This window comes from Calypte anna, chromosome 1, assembly GCF_003957555.1.
Source record: "Calypte anna isolate BGI_N300 chromosome 1, bCalAnn1_v1.p, whole genome shotgun sequence".
NCBI lineage: Eukaryota > Metazoa > Chordata > Aves > Apodiformes > Trochilidae > Calypte > Calypte anna.
The window spans coordinates 150036938-150063629 of NC_044244.1; the positions used below are offsets into that span (position 1 = coordinate 150036938).

Here is a 26692-nt window from a genome sequence, read left to right on the forward strand (position 1 = left end):
CACTAGTAAACATGAAATCCTCATTCCCAATATACTTGGAAACAGAAAATGATTGTGCTTTTTTTTTCTCCCATAGCCCAGGCATGCAGAGGTGCCAGTTTTTGAACCATTTCCCTTTAGCAAGAAAATTATTTCATGAAGTGCATTTGCAGTGACAGTGTCGTGATCTAACCCTCAAAACACTTTCTATAGCTAAGAAATAATGAAAACCAAACTGCTGCAACCTAAAAAGTAACAGTGTTAAGCAAGTTTAATTCCAACATGTTGTGGGTCTGACAAATTTGCTATTTGGTATTTAATACTATGCTAAATTGATATACACACTCAAACACATATTTGGGAATGACACACATTCATCTAATAAAGTTTTTGTTGGTATTTTGTTGGTAGATTAAATTATTTACTATGACACATACCAATGGTAGATTTTTTTTTTAGTGTATTTTCTGAACATATTAATGCTTTCAGTTAACAGAATTTTCTTTTTTCCTACATCACATGTGTCAGCAGGGATACAAAGAACATAGGGAAAAAATGGAGTGCCACACCATCTCTAAAATACTGTATCCTTGACATTATGGAAAAAAATAAGGTCTTATTTGTAACAATTTTAAAAAAATAATTATTATGTCTCATGGCTTAAATAATTGTTGTAAAAAAATTTGTTTTTACATTTGCTAACAATTAGACAATTTCAGCAATTTCTGATTTCTTTGAGTGAGAGATGGAAAACGGTATTAGATAAAAACTTTGTTGATATACAAGTATGTCTTTGTCTTAAAAAAAAACACCAAAAACCTAAAAAAAAAAAAATGCCTCTTTGGAAACCATTTATGTCTTTGAAAACTAAGAATTAATTTCTTTTTTTCTTTTTTTCAAAATATTTCCAGATCCTGACATCTCCCTTTGTAAACATAGGATGAAAGAAAAGATCTAAACACTGAGGGTTACAGACATTAAATTTACATTTATTTTAGAAGGAAACCTGTACTTCACATATAAAAGAAAAAGGGATTTTAAGGAGTAATTATATTTAAGTGGCCCTCACTGTGTGCAATTTATTTAGTGCTCCAAGATTTCAGGCAACAGGACAAAATGGTCCTGTGGTCCAAGGGGATTTTCCATCTCTAAGGCAAATATTAGGGATTTTAATTGAGTTTTGCACTTTCAAAAAGCAGTGCAATCTCTAGAAGTGCAGAAATGCAGAGCAGCAGCATCAAAACAAGATGAAATAAATCTATTAGTCCACTGGATAACTGCACTTATTAGCTTTTCAGTAGCAACAGATAATCAAATCTAACATACTACAAAGCCAGGAGCATTTGGACATCTTTCTGTGAAACTTCCGAATTTAATCTTTTTCTCAATCTATCACAGAGTACAGCATCATAGCCTTCATTTATTCATTTATTCATTCACTCATTTGATTTGTCTTCTTCGCTTTCTTCATTAGTGTTGCACCAGGTAACCTTTTGAGACTGCTTACTGAAATGAAAGGACCAGCACATCTCTATCCTCAGTGCCCCACTTTTGAGGTCATGTTTTCTCCAACAGTCAAAAATTTCTATCCATTCTGCTAAGATGATCCCTTTGTTCTAGATGATCACAGCAGCAGAATTTTGAGAAATGGCAGTTCCTTTATTATCACAGAAAAAACACTGGCAAGTACCTATAGATCAGTAAGAACACATAAAATTGTGCACATCATAGGTTTCCATATTGATGATCTCTCTGGTAAAACCAGTAGTTTTTTAACCAATACAGCTACACAAATTCCAATCACAGCTGCAGCTATTTCAGGAAAAAAATGCCTCATACATGAAGATTTTCCCCCTTTAAAGGATTAAACTATTCTGCTTCAGGCATCTTTACACCCGTAACACTGAATCCACACTGGGTGAATAACTGAACCCGGGGAGTAGCACAAGGAAACCTTAATAACAGACTCAGCAAGAGATCTCAGTCATCCCAATATCCTTTTGTGCAAGACAGGCTGAGAATACTCAAGGAGCAAAAGCCACAAGTAATTTGTAGCATTTCACAGTTCCATTAACACCTCTAATTGAAACTGGCAGGGCGATTAAGGCTGCAAAACATCCCAGTACAGGGGCTTGTACATGATGATTGTCCCACTGAAACAACAGATCATGTATTCTGTTTGGAGGAAAAATATTTGGCTTTATTTTCCTCCATTGAAGTAGATATCCCCGTTCATCATACCTCACTGAAAGGTTTGGATTGCTGTAAACAGGATTATTTTAAACAATCACAAGCTTTTGTATCAAGCATGTCATTTAAAAATTCCTTCTCAATACAAGTTTCAAGATGCTCTTTTTAAAAGGGTCTTAATTGCTGTTTCTAATCCACTTAAATAATGAGTTTTGTAATAATATTTTGTATTCTGAATACAAATATATCAAGGAAACACACGCTTTTTTTTTTCCCCTTTAACAAAATCCAGACAATTCCTCTCATGTGCCTGGGTTTGCCAGGTTTGGTACTGTGGTTTTCCTATCAGCTTTCTTCTGTCCAGTCTTCTCTGGACACCTCTGTGCTTGTGGATCAGGGCAGAGTGATGGCCACTCAGGAATTGCTTCTGATATGGAAGTTAATGGTCATTGCCTTCCATATCTCTGCTCCTTAGAGTAACCAGCATCTTGCTTCTTTCTGTACTCTGAACCTTCTCTGCAATCCCTGTGGCAGGTAACTACTTGCCCAACATTAGCAAGTAGTTAAATTCTGTAATGATAATTTTACAGATATTTGTTTCTATAAAAACTTGGTGCTTGTGCCCAACATCTATAAAATAGAAATTAGGAAGGGACAGCATACATGATTAGTATGTAGTAATCAGGGTGTGCTAGGTGTAATTTTCAGGCAAATCTTACCATTGAGTTTCATCTGAAAGGAATCCCATTTATTTGCCCCAAGACTGCTCCACAACATGAACTGAAGTGCAGCAGCTGGAGATGATTGATATATTTGCTTCAAAAGCACACTTCTGATCTAAATTAAAATGCTAATGCAGATTAGTCTGTATCTGCTTCAAGTAGAAAGCAGGTCAGAACATGGCCATAATTTAGGAGGAAAGAATTCCTCTCCAATTTATGGATGTGTACTGAGAATTTAATATGGGTGGGATTCTATATTTTTTTTCCTCTAGGAACTTTCCCACATCTCAGCTGTTGACTAATTTATCAGTTCCATCCACTAATCATCTTCTATATATCACACTTTAATAACTTGCTGTACTTTAGGCAGCAGTGAGTATAAACACACAAGGAAAAATCAGAACAGAAAAACTGAGTCCAAGTCCCACAACCTTATACAACATTGCAATCCTGAGGAACACATATACAAATAAAAACTCTCTGAAAGCTGAATGATGATGTAACTAGTTCTGACAAATAATAAAATAGATTAATGAATGACTGGTCTCAGAAAAAAATACCCAGGCCTATGTCTAAAGAGTGAAAGAGGTTATGTTAAAGGTGAGCAATGGATTTCAGTGCGTTTTTGTTACCTTCCCAAAATTACCTCAAGAAAGATAGCACACTGAAGGGAAAAACACAACAAACAACAACAAACCCCAAATAATCCTAAAAACTGCAAAAGCAAACAAACAAACCAATGCACAAACCCACCCACCCCTAATTGCAAATTTAATGAAAACACGTGGTCCTTCACATGCCTTAAAAGCAAAGTGAATCCACTAAGATGCCACCAAGATGTTTAGAAAGCTGGAGAACTTGACATACAAAGAAGAGCTGAGCAAACTGTGTTTGTTCAGTCTAGGAAAGACCAGGCTGATCTGACCACAGACTTTATAAAGTACCACAGGTACAGAGAAGGAGTGGTTACTCGTTTCATGAGGATGCAGTGACAGAAAAGGCAACAGGAACAAACTTCTCAGGGAAAATGCTGTCTGGTTAGATTAAAAAAAATATTCACCACATAGATTGCATAGATTGGCCAGAAAATTCATGAACTCTCTGTCACTGAAAATCTTACATATTCAACTTGACAGAGCACTGAATAACCTAATTTATTGTCCTGACTCCTTTCTGAAGTTTGTACCAATAATTCCAGACATCCTTCCTAACCCAGGCTTTTCTCTGTTTCTGAGCCCAAAGGAATAACAGTTCTACACACAAGGTGAAAAAACATTACCTTTTGTTTCACTTTGGAATCCTGAATTGCATCTGCCCATCTTTGCTCTGAGAACTCTAATGCAGTATGCATTTTTAAATTTTTTTTAAAAATTTATTATTTTTTTTTCAGTTCACACTGCAAATTAGAAAAATACTACGGCACAGGGCTTAACTCCTCAAAAGTTTCTACCTTATCTTCTGCAGTTTGATTCCATCAGTAAAAGACAGAGGCATTCTGATGTGAGAAGGGTTTTAAAGGAGCAGAATTTGAAAAATTAAAATACCAGGTAATAGACTAGATAAGGAGTCTTCTTCTCAGCTAGAAATGTGAGGGACATTTTGAAGACTTTGAGTTTCTGTTGGTTTTAATCTTTCTAAAGAAAGAGAGCACTATTTAAGATTGTGTTTTGTAACTTGGCTTTTGTAATGGCCTACTACAGACTTTGAAAGGAGAGAGGATTTAGCCAGTATCTTCCATTTGTGTTTGGTCTTCTCTGGACACCTTTGTGCTTGTGAATCAGGGCAGAGTGATAACCACTCAGGAATTGCTTCCGATATGGAAGTTCTTGGTCACTGCCTTCCATGTCTCTGTTCCTTAGAGTAACCAGCATCTTGCTTCTTTCTGTCCTCTAACTCACCCTTCTCTGCCATCCTCCTTCCCTAAAATCTCAGAGAATTCTTTATCATACACTAATTAAACACTGGTGGCTGCCAACACTTGCCTACATTAGCTCTGTATAGCTATTGCAAATACTTAGAGGGAGTAAGTACAGAATGAGTCAGAGAATTCAGTAACATAAAGTGGAAACTAGATTTGTTTTTCGAGTGGTTTGGGTTTTTTTTTTTTCCTCAAAGCTGTTAGCTACTTTTTTTTCAACACAGCTAAGGACAAATGAAGTTTGTGTTAGAAGATATTTCAACAGCACATGGCATCATTTTGAAGAAGCTGAAAATAATGTAAATTTTTTTTTTAATTCTAGGCACTGTTACAAATCACAGCTCTGACCTGCTACCATATAAATCAGCTTGTATGTTAATACAAATTGAGCCACTTCGTTGTTTTGGCCTGTTACATGGCATCTAACAAGGTGCTTCTCACCTGCATGTATCTAGAAAACAGAGGCAAATCTCAGAGGTTTTTACTTTAAGATTCCACGCTATTACTATTTCACCTTTTAAATCTAAAATAAATCAAGCACCATGTTCACAAAACACCACACAAGGTATTTCCTTGCAGAATGCAGGGCTGCCCGCCGGGGAGGAACAGGGATTCTCTTTTTTAAGCCTGAAATAACGAGAATTTTCAGTATTCTCCACTAGATGGCAGCCGAGGATGCAGCAAGAGAAAGAACTGCTCTTTCCGAACGACCTCAAAAAAAGGAGAAATTCTCCACTGTCAATGTTTTCCGAAGTTTTTGCTTCAGTTAGAGTTGCAATCGGCAATGCTAGGAACATGTGGGATGAAAACAACCAACCAACCAAAACCCCAACTTTAATCAGAGCTGTCTTATTCTGCTTTCATCAGATTGGATGCATTTCAAACAAGTATTAACAGCCCACAAAATTTTTTTTTCTCTTCTATCATAATAGGGTCACCGAATATGACCTATAATTGCCACTAGAAGTGTTAAAACTAATACTGATTTCTGATGAGTGTTTTCTCACATGCATCATGATTCCAGATCTGCAATTTCTTTAGCACCATTTTAATAGCCACTTGAATTGATAGCAAGAAAATGTAAGATACAAATAAGGGAAAAAATTCTAACTCATGTCTCTGATTTGTTTAAAATGCAGAATGCACTTTCCCTGTCAAAATTCCCTAGAACAAGAGCAACTCCTTTCCAAAATACTTGTAGACAGACTCACTGTTTTCTAAAGTTATTTTATATCAGAAGAAAAACCATGAATAACAATATGACTAAGTCCATTTTGTCATTGTTGTACTATGATTAATGTGACTTCAGTCAAGTGAAAAATCTTTACATATTACAATGAAATGCAGAGTAAAAAAGCTTGAAGTAGTAGACAAAGTAGAGACAATATGGAAATCAGCGGGGAAAAGGTGTGAAAAATAGTGTATGAGAAAGATGTACAAACACCACATAAACCAAAAAAGGAAGTTATGAAAAATGAGGGAGGATGACAGATTAGAAGGAGAGAGAGAAAAAATGACACCAATATTTTCTTCCAGAGAAATACCAGAAAATAATATGTAAGTTTGAACTCTTCATACTGTATTAAATTAGGAAGAAAAAAAGCCTGGATCTTTTGTCACAGCGGGGAAGTGAATACACAAGTGTGAGAGAGAGATCATTAGATTACAGCTGCTTTATACTAATTTGTGTGCACAACAATATTTTTTTTCTTTTTCCTTTTATAAAACGAAAATGATTCAGAAATACCTACTATAGTAGCATGGAGAAGGTCTAATGGAGAGCTGTCTCCACTCACAGAACTCCACTCTCTGAGCAACAGGTCTCTAAAGTCAGCTAACCTGGACTTGGAATAAAACATTTTCTCTGCCTTGGGTACTGCCCCCCAGCTTCTGGTAGTTTCTAGAAATCAGAATTATATTGTAACTTCTATATCAAGAGTCATAGATGAATTGTTCCATGAATCTGCCCAGCAATTCTTTGAACACATTTACATTTTTAATTTCCACAACATCCTGGGACAGAGATTCTGTAACTTAATTATAAACTGTGTGAATAAGAATCTTCTTTCACTAGTTGGCTGTCCAGATATCATCAATTGTTGGTAACTGTAAAGAACTATTGCCTATTCTTTTTTTTCCAGTTTATGTTCTTGAAACTAATTTTTGAGCTGGATGTCCAAGTATTCCAGGAAAGTGGTCCCATTTAAACATGAGCCACCATGACAGGAGGAGCATATATTGTCTAATATTATCCTGGTGTCCTTTTTTATTTTTTTTTTGTGATGAAAACTATTCTTCAGGGTTGCAAGATTTAACATGCTATAGCAAAATACTTTTTAATGTGAATTCATCATCAATTATTTTAATTTTTATTATATTTGGGCTACATTTCTTTTTGTTTGTAAACTTTTTTTTCCTGTGGGAAGTTTATCTATTTCCTAAATTTACTGATCTTATGAAGGTATTGTAATTAGTTTGAACTCACTACATATACTAATGTAAAAGCAAAAGAGGTACTTTAATTTCACTAAATGTAAATGTTAATTGAATAGCAATGATATTTTGAGACAGACAAGGATAATATAAATATCGTGCCTTGCTGAAAATCTGGATTGCATTCCAGGTGTTCCTCTCAAACTAGCTGACCTCAAGATTTTTTAAACCATTTCCCACAGATGGGATCTGTTCATTTGATAATGTCTGTCCTCAGGCTTAGCTTCCCCAAATGGAAGCTAACTTCAGGGTGAAATCTCCATTTTTGTCCTCTTATGTCAGCAGATTTCAGTTGATGGATTTCAATTACCGCTCAAGTTTATGTCCTCCAAGTTAATATACTTAGGGAATTAATCTCTCTTCATGTCTCCTGAAAAGATCCTCCCAATGGAGTGAATTTAGTTGTGTTCAGCACCTAAGTAATAAATGTACCTTTTTATTGCAGGCAGACAAGTGAAGGTGAAGTAGTATTACTCCCATATGCACACAACTTTAAACACTTACGCTCACAATTATTTTATACATGCATATAAATGAGAAAATTGAACTTAGTACATTGTCTATTTATCAGAAGGTGAGATTTCCTAAGATAGTTGCTCTCTCACTGGAGAAAGAATTTCATGCCTTTCTACAAAAGTATCTTATCTGGCCAAAGCCTATTTTTATGGGGGGGAAAAAACCAAAAAAAAGCAATTCAAATCCCTAATACTTTTCAACCTAATAGTTTTTCACCCTTTCTGGGGATGATGGAAGAAAACTTCTCATCTGAACAACAACTGTAGGATATTTTTACATATGGCCTCTCTTCATGTATTCCACTACAATTTGTGTACACAGCTGAGACAAGAGTTTTTCTTGTCATGAGCATCTGTTTGACATCATATGTGCTGTATCTATCACCGTGAACTGTTCCAATGACAGTGTTGAAGCATCTGCCATGTAGGCTCTCTCTACAGAAGAGTTCAAAGCCTAGAGGAATCTGAAAGAAGAAAACAGCAAAAAAAGCAATTCAGTGAGCTTCAGATGAAGCTCAGAAAACTTTGCCCTTCAGTGGTTATTTTCTGGTGACATTTATCCTAACGATGGGGCACAGTGGTGGCACCTGTAACTACAGCTCCCTGAGGCACAGGGTTTAAATGACCCATTTGTGTATTTCCTTCTGATAGCCAAGAAGTACACTTTGAATTGTACTGTCTAAATCTTTTCATATTTACACATCTTTGAGGGCAAGATTCACATCATCTAAGCTACACAGCTCACCTGTGCTGCTCAACTCCAAGTGACTGCAGTGTTTAGAAAGTGCCAGTCCATTAGCACTAAATTGGATGTGTCTCTCTCCATTTACTATACAGACTGCAGAAGTCCAGATTAGATGTTTAAGTTTTGCATAGCTAAGCATGTCAGTTGAATCTCACCCCAAAAACTGAGTCTTCCTTGTATACTAAATATGGCTTTGTAAACATATGACTCCAAAATAATCAACTGTATTGACTGAAACATAAGCTAAGTTACCATTCATTTAAAATATTTCACAAATGCCTAATGAAAAAAACAACTTCTGGCTTTTTTACCCAAGTTTTTGTTTTTTTTCTGAAAATACCTTCATTTACTAAACAGGAAGTACAGAAGAGGTGGCAGAATCTAACTATCAACTCTGAAACTGCCTGCTAAAAATTTTCCCTATCAAAAACTAATTCTCTTGATATAAAAATGTGGATTTAAAATTAAATGATTCCTGCCAAGTTCTCTGTGAATGCAGTCTGTGCTGTCAAAAGGCTGAAGGGCAGTATTCCAGAATGAGTTTTCATTGGTTTGGATTATAGTCAAACCTTTCCTCTGCTAGAAATACATGCAATCAAGAGCCAGTTGCCCTTATTTTGGGATTTCTTTTCAAGGAATTGAATGAAATATAGTGATAATCTGCAGATACAGGAGGATTTGGTACAAAAATTAACCATGGTGCTTTATGTAGTCTCTCTCCATCAGCTGTTGTCTCCTGTGCCATTCAGGACTGCTTTTCTACTGTTCAGCACTGCAGTGTGCTAGCTGACCATGGAAAATTAAATATCCTGTTATAAAAAATTAAAAAAAATTTAAAAAGAGGTTTTTGTTAGGACTTTTTATTAGTTCTTATTTATTTTTTAAACAGGATTACAAGGATTTCAGAAGGCAGTGAAGTTTATTGAAATTTTTTTTTTTATGAAATTTTTTTTTGAAAAAAATTTTTTTTTGAAATTTTTTTTAATTGAAATTTTTTGATGTATTTTCCTTCCTAAGTAGAACAGAACCTGATGCTTTGATGTCTAATCTGAAAGCATCAGTATCAGGTATCTACCATGTTATCTTCCTAGATTCCCTAACCATTTCACTTAACAAAAATGTGAAGTTTTATCAGACTGTAGCATAGGATAGGCTTATTACTTCCTCTGTTACTCTTGTACTTATGTGTCATTCATAGGTTTTAAAGACCTGAGGATATGAAAGTGAGAAGTATTAAAAGAAGGATTAGTAGGAACGTACTTGGGTAGAGAACAAAAGCTTCTCTCAGATATTATTGTCATCATACTTGGAAAAAGTACAGGAACATACTGACTCTTACAGGACTTTATAAGAACTGAAAAAGTAAAACCTGAAGTTATAGATGCTATAATATCTCCTACAATGAAAATAAGCATAGGAAGAAGAGGGAAAATTAAAGGAAAAATTCATATTTCTTCCATAAACACCCTCTCTTCAAATCCATTCCTAATTTTATCTGTCCTTTAAAACAAAACAACTTTAAGAAACTATGCAAAATAGAAAGGTTTTTTTACCTTATCCAAAATATATTCCACTTTTGACCAAAGGTACTGAGAAAGCTAGAATGGTGATTAGCCTTTCACAATGCTTTCTGCTGCTTACCCAGCTACCTTCATACATCATTTTGGCCATAAAATCAGCATTAGCAAAAAGTGACCAGCACTGCTATATGACATATGGACAACATATGGATAAACATGCATACCTAGTTTTCTGGTGAAATATCTCAAACACTCAGTCTTAGTGGTTCTGGATCAACCTTCCAGCTCCAAAAGTGTTCAGAATATTTTGGGTTTTAATCTCGGCATAGATACTTTGTATTAGTTGTTTAAATACATCTGAGGTTTTAGATATTTTAAACCTAGATAACATAAATTCTACCACTACATTTAGACTGATGCCCTTTAAAGCAAACAGGGCAAAACAAGTCCTTGTAGGAAGTTCTATTTAAGCACTGATTAAATTACATATTACAATGGTCCATTTATCTTTCCTACAAGGGTCCATTCAGATGTGGATTTCTTCACACAAATCCCTGGAGTAGAAGAGGTGAAGAATATCACAAGCTTTAACATGGCAAGGTCTTATTAGCATAAGATATAAATGAGTTTAAAAATTAACATGACAGAGATTCACTCCTCACACTACTTAGGAGGAAAACTGCATCTCATTACACAGCAGTACACTGCAGAGCAAACTCTCCATCCATAGGCATGGGATTTTCTTAAATGTACCTAAGAATTTCTAATAGTAAGGAAGGTCTTGCTGGTACTCCCACCTATTACAACGAGCAGAGAGGTCTCTTTTATTGTAAAAGGCAAAATTAATTGTGAGTTTGGACTGCGGTTTATGCTTCATATCTTCTTTTTTTGCCTCATAGGCATCAAGTATGTGTTTGGGAAGGAACTGCACCGTTTCCTGTTGCATGAATGTTACAATAGAGTTTTGCTGCTTTGATCTGTTCTTCATAACTTCTCATGTGAAGTCTTTGACACTAGCTGAACATGAAAACCTTTCAGATTTGGACATGGTTATTTACACTAGCACTTGGTTGGGTCATTTACTAAGCCTGGAGCATGGCACATATAGATGTGTTCATGTTTCCTTTTCATTAATTTTTGCCTCAGTCCTTTTCAGATGGTTGTCACTCGATCTCTCATAGCAGATTAGTGCTCGCCTATGTGGCTAAACTCAAAATATCACTTGGAACATACTAAAGATGTAAGTGTGTTAAAACTGGACTAGCAAAACTTCTTTAAACTTCTATGAGGGATATTACATTTTCATAATTAAAATTATTTCTGAATTAAAGTGGCTTCAATTTAGTTTATCCATTCAATGAACTGAGTCAAAAATGAGATAACATCACTGATCTCCAGATTCAGTATTCATTAATTCAGCTGAATTTTCCAGATTGCTCACATGTGGACAAGCGCTAAAGAACTTTGGCCCTGAAAATACAGTGATAGAAGAGAAACGCTTAGGACAAAATGATTATATTATTGAATATAAGCTGACTTGTGCCTCCCATCATATATTTCTAAAGGAATGTAAGGAGGAGCTGAGCTGCTAAGGAAGATAAGAAACCATAACTTTTATTAAAGAGAACAGACAGCATGCTATTTGAAGTAGATGACCACAGACTTACAGTTGTGAGTGACAGACTAGTTTTAATTCATTAAGAAGCATATAATGATTCTTTGAATAATAATAAAAGCACGAGCAATTTGATACATTGGAAAGAATAATATTTGTTTTTATAAAAAAGTAAGTGAACTCATCATCCTGTCAACATATTAATAATATTATGTTTTTATCATTTTTGTTACATTTGTGACATTAACAAAATCACAACACAATCTACATAATGTTTACCATAATAGGGCTATATAAAGGAATTTATTTCTTATATAGAGAAAAAGTTACCACAAACTTTAACAGTTAGACACCTGGAAAAAATCAGTAATTTTCACGTAAGAATCCCAATTTCCAGAGCTCTAAAATCACCCTGCTTGACTATTGAAGTCAGTAGTGAAAATGTGAAAGCCCCAGAATAATCTAGGTTTCAGTAGTGCATTTTCATGGCTGGTACAGGATGCTCAATGAAAATATGACCTATAGCTGTCAAGAGAATGGAATCGGATGCAACATGGCAATAATTAGGTTGAAAGGAACACCAGTAGATGCTGTGGGGCTGAACATCAGTACTCAGAAATTTCCTGGCTGAACTGGGAAGCCTGCAGTGTTTATAAAGAACTGCTTTGAATACTACAAGGGAAGAGCACCCCTGAGAACATATTTCACAACTGAAAATATTGGTTAAATAATTCACTGAGAGCTGCTGTTTTAAATTGCTATGACTATAGGTGATAAATAATTTGGTTTTAGAAATATGAAATGTTTCAGAACGTCAGTTTGTGAAAGGGGCCTCATTGTAAAATATCAATAAACTACTATTTTAAAAGTATCCTGTATATCAAAATTGAATTCTGTTAGATCATATTCCTTTTCTAAGAACTTCAGCAAGACACAAATACTCAAATCTTCTGTCTAATATAATCCACTGTGATCCATAGATATTTATTTAATGTTAGTCTTATTTCTGAACTGTGTATCAAAGCCTCTTGCATGAGTTTCCCTTGATAGCAGTATGGAACCTTATAACACAAAAAGAAGATGATAGATTTTTAAAATTTTTTTTCCTTCATTTTTTCACGTCATAAACTCTGGTACAGTAGTCCTGAAAGAAGTAATCAGATCACTTATACTAAACTTTGGAGTAGGTCTAGGTTTTTATTTCTTTGTAAAATGAATGAATAAAACACTCCAAAATGAAGTTGTGATGATGCCATAATTCAAACTCTTAGAATATCCTTGGTCACATTTCTTTCTCATGCCTATCTTTCAAGAGTCCTCTGTGACTTTATAAGTGCTCTTATTTATTTCACATGGTTCTAATAATGTTTTTCACTTTAAAAGCCAACACATTTTGTAAATTCTTAGCTGGCTTAATAAAAATCAATTCACTCAGTGTTAGAACCCTTCTATTACAAACCCTGTTGTGCATGACAAACAACTCAAATATTTCTAGGACAAACACTACAGAAAATTATATATTTGCTCAAGAAAACAAAAGAAAACACAGATTATTTATTTTGTGGTAATCAAATGCAATACATATTGTGCTGCTTTAACATAATTAAATAAATTCCATTCTGAAATGTCATGAGTTTATCTAAACATGTATTCAAAGCTGATATTACCATGATTAAAGTAGGAAATATTCTATTTTTATATCTCATGACAAAATAAACAACAAAACCCACAGTTAATGTAAACAAAGGGATGATATGCCATTTCACTTACTCCCCTTATGCCAGTCTTGGATCTCCTAAAATCAACTGACACAGACACCTGAATTTCAGCTTTTACATAAATAAGTTAGCTTTTACATAACCTAGCATCAAGCCAGTGTCCTTCTTCTAATTACTTTTTCTTTTTCTGAAATAAATAGGTCGGATTATGTTCTCTACTATTTTTCCCAAATTCATTAAGTTAACCTAAAGATAAAAGTTTAAGGTGTCTCGTTTATTTTGAGACACCAAAAAGTTAGCTCTAAAAAACCAGTCAGTAAAATAATTTAATTATTGTTTATTATTCAATTACATGTTAATGCCAGAAATAGAAATGCCTTTTGTTTTCTATGTTGACATAGAAATAATTATCTTAAACTCCTGTCATTCTTCTGATTAGCAAAGCAGTATCAATATGAAATTACTGATCCTACCTTGAGGATCAATAATTTGATCCTATTTGATCAATTTGATTAATATGAAATTATTGGTGCTGCTCGGGGGAGCAGTGGGAGAGACAGTGGTAAAACCAATGATGTTGCTCTTAGTTATCAAATACATCCTGATGTCAGCAGTTTTCCAAATGTAAATGCATAAATTGTAATGAAAAAATCCCTCTGAATTCAGGGAGGACTCTTGGAGCCCCACGTTCTTATAAGCTGGATGACCCAATTTTTCACTACAGCCTAGGTGCCATATGCTTGTGACTTTACTTCCAAACATCCCTAAAGGGGAATCAGCATTCAAACCAAAAATAGTTTGGATTACAGACATTTGGATTTAACAATTGATTTGGTTTTCATTTTCTTTACAAAACATTCAGCCTACAAATATCTTTATCCACCACTTACACAGTTAACTCAAGTGTTTTGGTATCTGAAGACTTCTGGTTATCTTGTTGTGGAATGCTCTTGGTGCTAAGATTTTATGAGTTCATGGGAAGACTGAACATTCACAGTTCTGGGTCAGGCATTTATGATATTTATGATTGTTTTTCTCTGTGCATCTGTCACTGGTCCTTGTTGGCAATAGTATATTAGGCAAAGCAGTAAGAGCCATAATGGGCTGTTCTCACACTTTAATTGCTCAGGAAAATCTTTTAGGTAGGTGGCATGTGGTGTATTATTGGGAGTTTACATTCTGTCTCATTATAAAGTGATGAAAAGCTCAAATTAAAGAAAACTATGTGGAATTCACTAGATCGTATAATCATAGCTGCCAAGATGGAAGGGACCCATCAGGATCACCAAGTGCAAATCCTGTCCCTGTGTAGAGGGATCCCCAGGGACCGTCAGGATCATACCATGTGCCTGAGAGCATCATCCAAATTCTTCTTAAAATCAGGCAGGCTTGGTGCTGTGACCACTTCCATGGGGAGTTTGTTCCAGTGCTCAGCCACCCTCTGGGTGAAAAACATTTCCCTAATACCTAAACCTCCCCTGACTCAACTTCCTACCATTACCCTTGTCTTTGGTCATGAAAGTGAAGAAATCAGTACCAGTCCCATCTCTTCCCCTCATGAGGAAGCTATAGACTGCAATCAGGTCATCCTTCATCCATTTTTTCAAACTGAACAATACAAGTGACCTCAGCTTCTCCTCATATTGAGAGCTGATGTTACCATTACTAAAGTAGGATATATTCTATTTTTACATCTCATGACAAAACAGAGAACAAAACCCACAAGTCATCCCTTCCAGACTCTACAAAAGAGCTGCTCTCTTTTGAATGCTCTGTAATAGCTCAATAACTTTTGTCTATACTGCAGTGCCCAGTATAGCACACAGTAAGCAAGTTGAGGCCATACATGGACCTCCTTATATCACTATTTATCTTCTTTTTTTTAGCTAAGGAAAATGAATAGATTTAGGCTAGCTATTAGAAAGAAATTCTTTAGTGTGAGGGTGATGAGACACTGGCATAGATTGCCCAGGGAAGTTGTGAATGCCCCCTCCTTGGACATGTTCAAGGCCAGGTCTTGGAGTTACTAGTGGGAGGTATCCCTGCCCATAGCAGGGTGGTTGGAACCAGATGATCTTTTAAGGTCCCTTCCAACCCAAACCATTCTGATTCTATGATTCAGGATTGTATTCTTGTTTCAGAATAATTAAGAATCAAAAGAGAAAGTTTTTGACCCCAGCCTAAGAGCTGTGCTAAAGCTAAGCATTTATTTGATGATAGATGCTTATTATAATCACTTTCTAACAACTTGTTCAGTAATTAAAGTCAATCATGCTGTTTAATTTCCCTTAATTTGGATACTTTAGATATATGTTTCATATGAAACTCTTCCTTCAAAACTTGATTAGCTGCTTTTCATAATTTCCATTACTCTTGAATCCTTCAACACATAATTTTACTACCTTCTTCTCTCACATCTGTTTTTATTTCAGTGGAATCACAAGTCTTGAGATGTACAGTACATATTCTGTTCTGCTCTAACAGTTTTTAATCAATCTCTCCACATTCCAGTGAGGCACTCCAGCCTACCAAAACCACTCCAGTTCAGGAATATTTGCACAATGTTTAAACTAATAACACAATTCCCATTACTTTAGTTTTAAGGCTGAGATGACACAGAAATTCCAAACTGCTGCATGCAATTCTTGTATGCTATGGCAGTGCATAACTTAATAATTGCAGTTCCTTTTTTTTTCATTTAATCTAATTAATCTTATAAATCTAAATTCCAAGTACTTCATGCTGGCACAGAGTCACGACTTTAAAAATGAAGTTTGAATTTCATTCCTGGTTACTGTCATCACACAATTGGGTATAACAGTTGGAAGGGTTGAAGACTCCTCTGAGATGTCCTCTCCCTCATTCTGCAGTGATGTGCAACTTGTGAGAACAGTCTTGCTCTTCCAAGTCCTGCCTGCTACCAATCTTACCTGACATGAATACAGAAATCTGGGGATTCTGGTCTTAATAGCATGAGCCTGCACCATGGGGCAGGCTAAATTCAGAACAATTTGTAGTTTCAGAGTCAAGGGCCATATTGCTGTGACTTTATGCTTAATAAATAAATAAATAAATAAAACGTTTACATCAAAAAGGAAGCAGTTGAAGCATGCAAAATATAAACAGTTGAGCAAGCTTTTATTCATGGAATACCCTCTTTTTCTGACCTTTTCCTGTCCAGGCTTGATGGCATCTCTTAGATGACATTGGAGATGGTAAAGTTTCATTTGAGATATGATATTACACCTGTTATTACCCTGAAGTACTTCCTTTAGAAAAATGTACAGAAAAGAAGAATTGCAAAGATTTTGAAAAAAATATCTGTCTTCTGTCTTCAGGGCTTACAGCTACTTGCAGCTTTAAACTCAGCTACAGCAAACAGCCACAGCAATCACTCCAGATCCTGATACACTCACACCAGCTTTATGTAGTTTATGATATTGCTTTTTGTGTCAGCCCCAAAATTGCAGTCATCACCAGCTATGGCAAAAGATTTTTAAATAGAAGGCAAAAACAAATGGAAATTATAAAGACTCTCACAATGGAAAAAACCTATTTATCTTTAAATATTTTGACCAATACAGTCTTTCTGAAGCTTGTGCCAGGAACACTGCACAGATGAATGCATCAATGTCTTTGTTTATTGCTGTACTAGTAAGGGGAGGAGGAAGAAGAAAAGGAAAAAAAAATAGTGAGTGTACAGGTTTAGATGTCCTTCAGTATTTACAGAAAAAAAGTGATGATGCCTCCTCAGGTCATTATTGCTTCTAAAATATCACAGTATCCTAGGGTCATGGCAACAGATGATGAGCAACATAGGATTTAGATAATCTGAGAATCAGAACCAGAGGGGTGGAGATTTTAAGAAGTTATCCAATTTATCTCCATATCTCTAAGGAAAAAACAGCTCTACTGTATCATTTCTCAGTGACTTCTCTTGCTTGTTCTTAAAGATACTATTTCCAGGCAGACACTGGACCCCAAAACTGCCTATTTTTGTCCCTTGCTATTCTTGCCACTAGTATACTCTCCATATTATTTAGTCAGAATGTATTTTAAATGTTTGCTATGTGTCCTAACCATTATGGAAGCAAACAGCAGATACTTTTCCATCCCCTAGCAACAGCCTGTTTGCTTTTTCTCCTAGCAGTTTTCATTTTTCCAGGTAAAACAAATCTAATTCATCGACTTTTTTTTTGTAATCTCAGTTTCCTAGATTTACAATTGATCTCATAATGCCTCTGGGAATACTCTTCAAGTATGACACTGTTTTCTTGAAAATTCTAAAACTGAGCTCAGGATGAGTTTCATCAAGATCATTTTGAACTGCTTATCTTGGTTTTGGCATGTCACTAATCCCTTCTAATCTGGTTTGCCTGCATAGTATTTAGGTTCACTGCCTCCAGTTCCCAAAGCCTGATATCTTCATTTCCTTCACACCATCCCCAAACACAGTACCTTCTGATGCTGATCATCTCCCATTAGATCTTTTTGCTAGTTGACTGATTCATTGATCCATTTCAAACATGACTTCCAAGCACAAGCTGTGAGGCAGATCAGGAGCCTTTCTTGCACAGATAAAAACTTCTTTTTATCTGACTTTACTGAAATTATTTGCCTGAGTGTGTGACCAGCAGGTAGAGGGAGGTGATTCTCCCCCTCCACTCTGCTCTTGTGAAACTCCACCTGAAAAACAGCTCTAGGATCCCCAGTATAGGAAAGTTTTGGATCTGTTGGAAGTATAGAGAAGGGTTACAAAGATGATAAGAGAGCTGGACCATCTTTCCTGTGAAGGCAGGCTAAGAGAGTTGTGGTTGTTAAGCCTGGAGAAGAGAAGACCTCAGGAAGACCTTATAGCACCTTTTCAGTACTGAAAAGGGCCTACAGGAAAGCTAAAGACTTCTTACAAGGGCATGTAGTGATAGGACAAGGAGTATTGTATTTAAACTGGAAGGGTTAGACATTAGGAAGAAATGATTTAGTGATAAGACACTGGCACAGGTTTCCCAGAGAAGTTGTGGCTGCCTCCTGCCTGGAAGTGTCAAGGTCAGGTTGGATGGGGCCTTGAGCAACCTGGTCTAGTGGGACGTATCAGTGGTTGAAACTAGATGATTTTTTAAGGTCCCTTCCAATGCAAACCATTCCATGAATCTATGTGTTTCTGATGGTGAGTTTGACTTTCCAGAACCAAGAACACTTCCTAGGCACGGCATGCCCAATATTTATGTTCCTGCCCTGCATACTTGTGTCACACGTGCATTACTTTCACAGCAGGTAAACAGAAACAAGCTAATTTTTCCCTAGATTACCAGTTCTGTAATAATTATAATAGTAAAAACCCTGATGTCAGTCAGAATTTTTTTTCCTCTTCAGTTACAAAAGAACAAATATAAACCAATAAAATAGTGTAGAGGACATTTTAATTGGGTAACAAGGCAAAATGTCCTTTATAAGGCAGTATGGTCAAAAATTAGACCTTCATTTCTGTATAAGGACTAAAGTGTCCAACCATAATCAAAATCAAACACTATAGTACCTATATCAAACTGTATCATTATAGTTAGTGTTGAGGTGGCTGAGAGCCCCTGGGTAAGAATTAAGAGGGAAAGAAAACAAAGGAAATGCTGTAGCTGGAGCCTACTGCCAGTCACCCAGCCAGGATGATAGCATGGATGACTTAACCTACAGGCAATCAGAAAAATTTCTGGATTCATGGCCCTTGTCCTTATGGGAGTTTTCAACTTGGAATATCATACTGCTGAGAAAAAAAAGAGGTCCTGGAAATTCTTGAAGATTGGGGTTCATAACTTGTGAATGAAGGGAAGGTGGTCGATGTAGTTTTTTCTAGATTTCAGTAAGGCTTTTGATACTGTTCCTCATTGAGGACTCCTGGATAAGTTCCTCAGCTGTAAGATGAGTGAGTTAATGGTACACTGGGTGAAAAACTGGTTGAAGGTCAGGGCTCACAGGGCTGTAGTGAATGGGGCTACATCTAGCTGGTGACAGGTCACCTGCATTGTTCCTCAGGTTTAAATTCTAGAGGCAGCCCCGTTCAATATATTTATCAGTGATCTGGTTGCAGCAGTTGAATGCACTGTTAGCAAGTTTGCTGACAATATCAAACTGGGAAGTGCTGTTTACTCTTGAGGAACAAGAGGCCTTGCAGAGGGATCCAGATAGACTGGAGCATTGAGCAAGTGTCTATAGAATTAATGAAATTAAAAAAACTGAAACACCCAATTCTGCACCAGGGGTGGAGTAGTGCCAGGAATAAGTATAAATTGTAAGAGGAGTGGCTGGAGAGCAGCCCTGTAGAAAGAGATCTGGGGGTGCTGGTCAGCAGGATGCACAACATGGGTCAGCTCTATGCATGGCAGTCAAGAGGGCAAACCACATCCTGGGGTGCATCACGCACAGCACTGATGAAAAGAGGGGATTATCCTGCTGTATTCAGCACTGGTGCTGCCTCACCTTGAGCACTGCGTGCAGTTCTGAGCCCCACAATTTAAGAAGGGTGTCAAGATCTTTGAATGCACCCAGAGAAGGGCAACAAAGCTTATGAAAAGATTGGAAGGAATGTCTACGAGGTGTGTCTGAGGGCTTTGGGCTTGTCTAGTCTGGAGAAAAGGAGGCTGAGGGGTGACCTCATTTGTCACTACAGCTTCCTGAGGAGGGGAAGTGGAGAGGGAGGTGCTGAGCTCTTCTCCCTGGGATGACAGAACATGTGGGAACAGTTCAAAGCTGCATCAGGGAGGTTCAGACTAGACATTAAGAAAAAATTCTTTACTAAGAGGGTGGTCAAACACTGGAACAGGCTTCCCAGAGAGGTAGTTGATGACCCGAGCTTGTCAGTATTTAAGAGGCATTTGGAAAATGCCCTTAAGAACATGCTTTTATCTTTTGGTCAGCCCTGGAATGGTCAGACAGTTCCATGAAATGGTAATTGTGGGTCACTTACAACTGAAGTAGTCTAGTCTAGGCTAGCCTGGTCTACTCTTATAGTACAAAGATAATTAGAATATAATAATCAAAATAGAATATTACTATATAATATAATGATATAGGTTTGAAAATATATATTAATAGTAGACTATAAGCAGCCAAAAGTAATGATGCAAGAACCTTGTTCATAAGAAATCTGCAATAGCAAGAGGCTAAGTTTAAATTGTTACTGAAACATTTGGTTTTGTTGAAACATTTGGAAACTCATTTCAGGAAGGGCAGCAAAACCAAAACCAATAAGTAAAGTTGAGACTAAATCTCAAACATAGATATCTAAAGAGAAGACATGAATTGAAATCTTAGGAAAAAAGATTCCCAATTAGACCATCAAGACTGTCAACCACTCACTGGGCCAAAGTGCTGCCAAAGCATTGGACTAACCAGAGAGATAGAGAAAAGTAAATCTGTAGCTGTTTGCTGAAAGGGTATCCATTAAGTTTTCTTAGCTATCATTAATCAATAAATTACAGCTCCTACCTCACCTTTTTAGTGACAACTGAAGGTACAGGCTGTCTCTGTTCCCTCTACCTGGTACCACAGCTTTTAGCCACCTGCTCTGATTATGACCTTTGATGCTACCTAGTACTACATGGTGTAAAAATGGCATGATCTTAATGAAAAAAAAAATGGCAATGAACCTTTTAATATTTTTGTCTCTGTCATCAGAAGGACTTCCTGCTCAGAGTAATACTTGATTTTGTGATGACAGTTACAAATATATATATATATATATATATATATCAGCTCTCTGAAAACCCTTCTGACATCCACAATTGCTAGTATTTTGTAAGCTCTGAGATACATTGAGAGATACACATCCAGGAGAATAGCAGTTTATTATTACCTCTTCTTTGCCACTGCTTTTGAATGATGACTCCCAAGCCACTGCATACTTAAAACTATACATGCATTTCACCTTTAAAATGTTTTAGCTTTGTGTCTTAACTTTTAGCTCTCTCCTGAGAAACCATATATATTAAGAGATTACTTCATTCTTTAGAGGCAGAGAAAGTTTTCAGCAAATAGCCTGAGTCTGTTACTACACATTCTGTCTTAAAAGGAGCATTTTATAAAGATCAAGCTGAAATAAAAATCCATTTTCCAATTCCATTTTGCAAATGCCAATCCAGGTTCTTTTCCAGAAAATGTAGAGGCGCTGTAAATTTGAAGGACAAATACCTGAAGACCAGTAGAATTCTCATTTTCCTCAAAATAGAAACGTGGGGAGGTTTTTATATTTTTTTTTACACATTTATATTTACAGATATATATTTATGCTATTTACAGATGAATTCTGAAAGAAGAAAACCTCTGCTGATTTGTTTTACAAACTAACCTTGATGCATACCAAGGGCAACAGTGTCCTTGACAGGAGGGTGAAGTGACTTTGGAGAAACACAGAATACAGAAGAACAGACAAAAGTGAGTGAGAGAGGTACCTTCTTATAACATCTTCTCCATTCCAACATGGGAGTCCATCAGCAGCTGCCAGCTCAGTACTGCACAGCTGATCAGCCAGGCCACCATAAAATGCTCGGTAGAGTCGGAGGTGACTGAGAAATTCTCTGCACAGGGGAACATGGGAAATAATTATTTGTGTCAGTGGGTACCACCAAGTAGTACTCCTGTTGTACTCCTGCTGTGCATTTCTACAAGGAGATAAAGAATGTGCCTGTTCTATTTCTCTCCTTTCATTCCAATGATTTCTCAAAAGAATTTCGCAGTTTCCTGTCAGGTAAGTTTGATTCACTCACTGCAGTGATTCACAAAGCTGTGTTATGATGGAGTCTGCAATGTTACACTCATAGAAATGTACCAAAAAATGTTCTCCTGGCCCAAAATAAAACCCCACAGCAAATAAAAAATAGGTGGGTATGAATAAGTCTTCTCTTTTTCAAATGTGCTATTTACTAGTGCCCTACACAGCGTTACAAATACGACAAAGAATATTTGTTAGAGATGTGGAGCAACTCAAGATTTAGGTCAGATGCATTTATGATGTAGGTGTTAAATATTTAGTGGATGTTTAAATTACTCCCTGAAAAATGACATCAGTTTTATCATGTGCTGTGCTGCTAAGTTATTAAATGATGTATAACTGTTTGAAATAACTGTTGAGATGCCCAAAGCTAATGATAAGAGTTTGTACTTAAATCAAAACAAATGAATTGCTTTTTAGTAGGCATGTTTTTTTAACTGGATTGTGATATTTATGTTTGTAAATAGTTTGCTTAAGTATTTAAAATCTCTTCCTGGGAGACCCACTCCTGCTGTGAAAAATCAAATTATGTATTCATTCTGGTTTCAAGCATCATACTATACTGAGTTATCTGTGACCTGCAGGCAAAAAGAATGGCACTAGCAAATGCTCTACTCATTGCATTGTAAGCCAGAAATCTTCACTTCGTGTTAAATTCTTGTACAGTGTCTGGAGTTATAAAAAAATTACAGGAAAATTCTAAACATTCTGCTATATGTGGTCAATGTAGGCCTAAAATGGAATGAGGGATTTATGATATATTATTACAAATTCAACCAGATAAAACGTGTTTACATAGTCTATAATCTTTAAAAGCCACATCTTTTTGTATTTGAAGAGCAAATATTTTACACATACTACAGTGATTTAAGTTTATTATGCCTATTTAATATGATGATATAAATGTCCTACTACGTCTAAAACTGCATCTCTGAAAATCTCAGGTAGGACTGAGTTTTAACTATGCATCATACAATTGCCTGTGTGTAACATATTTTAAACGTATAAATATGATTCATCCACACCCTCTCAGCTATGAATAGTCATATCTTGTGTTTTATCATCCCCAAAGTGGTACCCAGTGCCCACAGTATGTTGTCAATTTTCCTCCATTTCCCATTGAGTGGGATTGATTTCGATTTGCCCATGCTTTGAATTTACATTCTGGATGAAAACTCTATATGTTTTATAGAGACTTCCCAAAAGAATTAGTCAGAATTTCTTTTTCTGCACAATCAATCCATGTATAACACAGAAACTTAGATAAATATGGCTACTGTAATATCTTGTGACAAACTGCTTTCTAACAGAGAGGTCAGCTATGCAGTTGATCAGTAAATACATCCCAAGGCAAAGCTAAAACAGTTAATAGAGAAGTAGTAACTAATTTCATCCCCTCTTCAAGTCTGACCAAAGCAGTTAGAAAGGCAGATGGTATGAATGTCAATTTTCACATCACCATCTTCTAGACCAGATAGCATGTAATTATAGGCAGCTGAGCACAAATGTGCAATTACAGTCAGTGGAAGCTGCAGATACTTCTTACCATTTATTTGGAAATGTTCATTCTGTTTTACAATTTAATTCTCCTTGCTAAAAGCTGTCTGCAGTCTTACGTTCTGGAGGAAAAAAGGATTAAATACTTTCAAGTTTTTATATTACTATGGAAGGTTCTGCTGACAATATTTAAAATTTATATGACAACTTTTGGTGTTAAAAGAACAGAGAAATTGCCTGTTCTGCTTGTACCACAAAAAATACCATCTTACATCTGATGGTAAAAAGGACTTGGGAGAAGTTCAGGCAGAGACAGTCCATTTACTTGGAAATGTAAACTTTCATCTGGAGATGCATTTGAAAAAGATTAGGAAATGAGGGAACTTTTAGCAGTCACACAGTTAATGGTGCCTTTTTTGTTCATTTGCTTTCCCCAAGATAACTGTCATGGATCTAGTATACAGGAGTTGGGGGAAGCCTATTCTTTTCTGCTAAATCCTGTGAATGCTTCTGAGAGAAATCTGCTGCCAGAAGTGCACAGGAGGCAAATTCAGTGTAGAAGAGCAGCAGTTCCTTAAAAGCAGGCTGCAAGCATTTGCTGAAGTCACTCTTCCATGTGAGGAGTTGTTACAGTTTTCATGGGAATATAAAATGAAATATATTTAGTGATTATGACTAATAAGGAAGGAGGTGACCCAGGAGGTAGCAAATGCAGATGATAGAAACCATGAAGTTGTCTAACTGAAATCTGTCAGTGGATCTCACATTTTCTCCCTCCTCCCCCCTTTTTTTTGGTGTTGCAACTCTTGTACGCCACAAAGTGTTTCCAGCATCTCTGGCAGGGGTAAATAATGGGAAAACAACATAGCTTTGTGTTGCCCAATGCCTCTGATGCCCCTTAGGATTTTTTGGGCAGCCTTCCTGAAGTCATTACAGACACCCCTTATTTTGAAACATGGAAAAATCCTGGATTAAGTGAGATTTTAGAACATGGTTTAGTATTTGCAGAGTGCTAGCAAACAGGAAACATCAAGAACTTGCTTAGCTACACAACACACAGAAAAAGTGCCTGTACAATGGGTATTGCCTGATAAACTTCTGTGCTGGCTAGAGCAGACTCCTGTTTTTAATCTCTTTCTATTCCCCCAGCATTCTCTAAATTCTGTGTTTGTTTTTTTCTTTGTTTGTTTGTTTTTCTCCACTATTTGGAACACAAAGGATTTTGCCCCAACAAGAATAGTCTAAAGCTCAGAGGCACTTTTTCTTCTCCAGGCACCAGGAGTGAGCAATTATTCCCTGTTATTCTTTCACTTTCATTTCCTTCTGTGCTGCAAAGAGGAAGGGAAAAGAGGACAAAGAAAACCTGTCTGTATTTTGGCAACCCTTGTAATAGAAATAAAATTTCTGATTTCAATTTTTTACTTTAGTAACAGAGCCCTTAGTCTCAGATACAATACTATCCTTACATTGCCATGACTCCTTACAGTCATTAAAGATGTGATTAATTTGTCTAAAGATAGATTGGTCTTTGAGATGCCCTCAGCTATCCAGGAGACATGAAGAAGGCAGGATATATTACACAACTCTCAGGACACCTGCATCCTTCTTGGTAGCAGGATATCAGCTGGGACACCTGACGGTATCCTCAAGTGGTACTGGATGCTTGTAGCTGTGTGGGCAGCCAAACTGAGCCCTCTTCTCCTCAGACTCTAATGCAGCTGAAATTCCTACCTCATGTAGTTAGGCAGATTTTACCCTGTAATTCTGAGCCAGTTATAAATCAAACACATACATCTTTGCAGTCACCTCAATCCACTATATATTGGCACAAAAGCCAGAGGAGAAAAAAATTAAAATCAGTTGGGCTTGCTTGAAAGAGTATTTTAAGATTTAACCCTAAATGCTTAATCGCTTGATTTTTCACAGTAGAAAGGCATGCAAAGGCAAACATTCACCTCTTTTTGTCTGCTCAATTTGTACAGTCTTCTGAAAAAAAAGTCACAATCACTTCTTGACAGACTTAATAATGCCTGCTGATGTGTTAGATCTATTTTGAGAATATTCACAAAAAGATAATGTTCATATTTTACTAATGTTATCTACTTAAACAGTTTAAAACACACCAAATTACTTCGGTCATATGTCCATTATTTCACAAAACAAAATTTAGTCATGAAATGATTTGTTCCAAATTGTAACAGAGCAGATTGTATAGTAAAAATGCTTCTTTCTTTGCAGTCTTTATTTATTCTCTAGCAATGCATGCCATTGCATCAAATATAATCTAGTCTGTTGTAAAATTATTGGCTTACTTTATTCTTTCTTTCTGGCTGTAAAACTAATGTCTTACTTTCTTCTGTTGGTGAGGATTTCTTCACTGTCTCTTGAGAACATCTTCAGTCCTTTATTATCTTTGTTCTGATCAAAGGAGCAACCTGGAGGCTGTGTAGGCTTCCTTACAGGAGGACCACATACCTTGTTCACCTAAAGGGAGAAAAATCCACAAGAAGTAAAGAACACATGTAAACAGATATTATTATGTATCTCTTAATTCAGTTTAAGTCCACATAATAAGAAAATGTGTTCTGTGGAATTTAAGCTAAGAAAAGTATCATTAATTATCATACTTCTCAACACTATATCCATAATGAATGCTGTAAACACATAATTAGTCATTTTATAGTAGGCAAAAAAACAAACAAAATCACTCTCTTTGAAGGAATATCAGGGATATAAGCAAGTCACCACATGTATTTTATTGTCTTTTCTTCCTTTAAATAAAATGTATGGTTATGCAGACAGTAACAGGAACCTCAGAGAATTGATGAATTGTGAACAGTGACATATTTCCATTTTTTTCTGTAATGTACCCCAATCACATTTTTAATATGCATTGAACTTTGTGATTTCTTTCAGGGTTGACGAATTATAATGGCATGTTCAGCACAGTTACCCAGAGCATATAGAGAACAGTTAGCATGGTGGAAACTCACATTACAACCTTGCAAGATGTAAATTT

General features: G+C 36.2%; 1 protein-coding gene across 1 annotated transcript in view; it reads right to left on the minus strand.

Moving 5' to 3' along the window:
- GPC5 (glypican 5) overlaps window positions 1-26692 on the minus strand; it is a 661644-nt gene that overhangs the window by 512600 nt on the left and 122352 nt on the right. The window contains exons 4-5 of the mRNA XM_030459284.1: window positions 26024-26157; window positions 21857-21982 (exon numbers count right to left, since the gene is read on the minus strand). Coding sequence (XP_030315144.1) covers window positions 21857-21982; window positions 26024-26157 — 260 coding nt within the window. The remainder of the gene's footprint in view (window positions 1-21856; window positions 21983-26023; window positions 26158-26692) is intronic.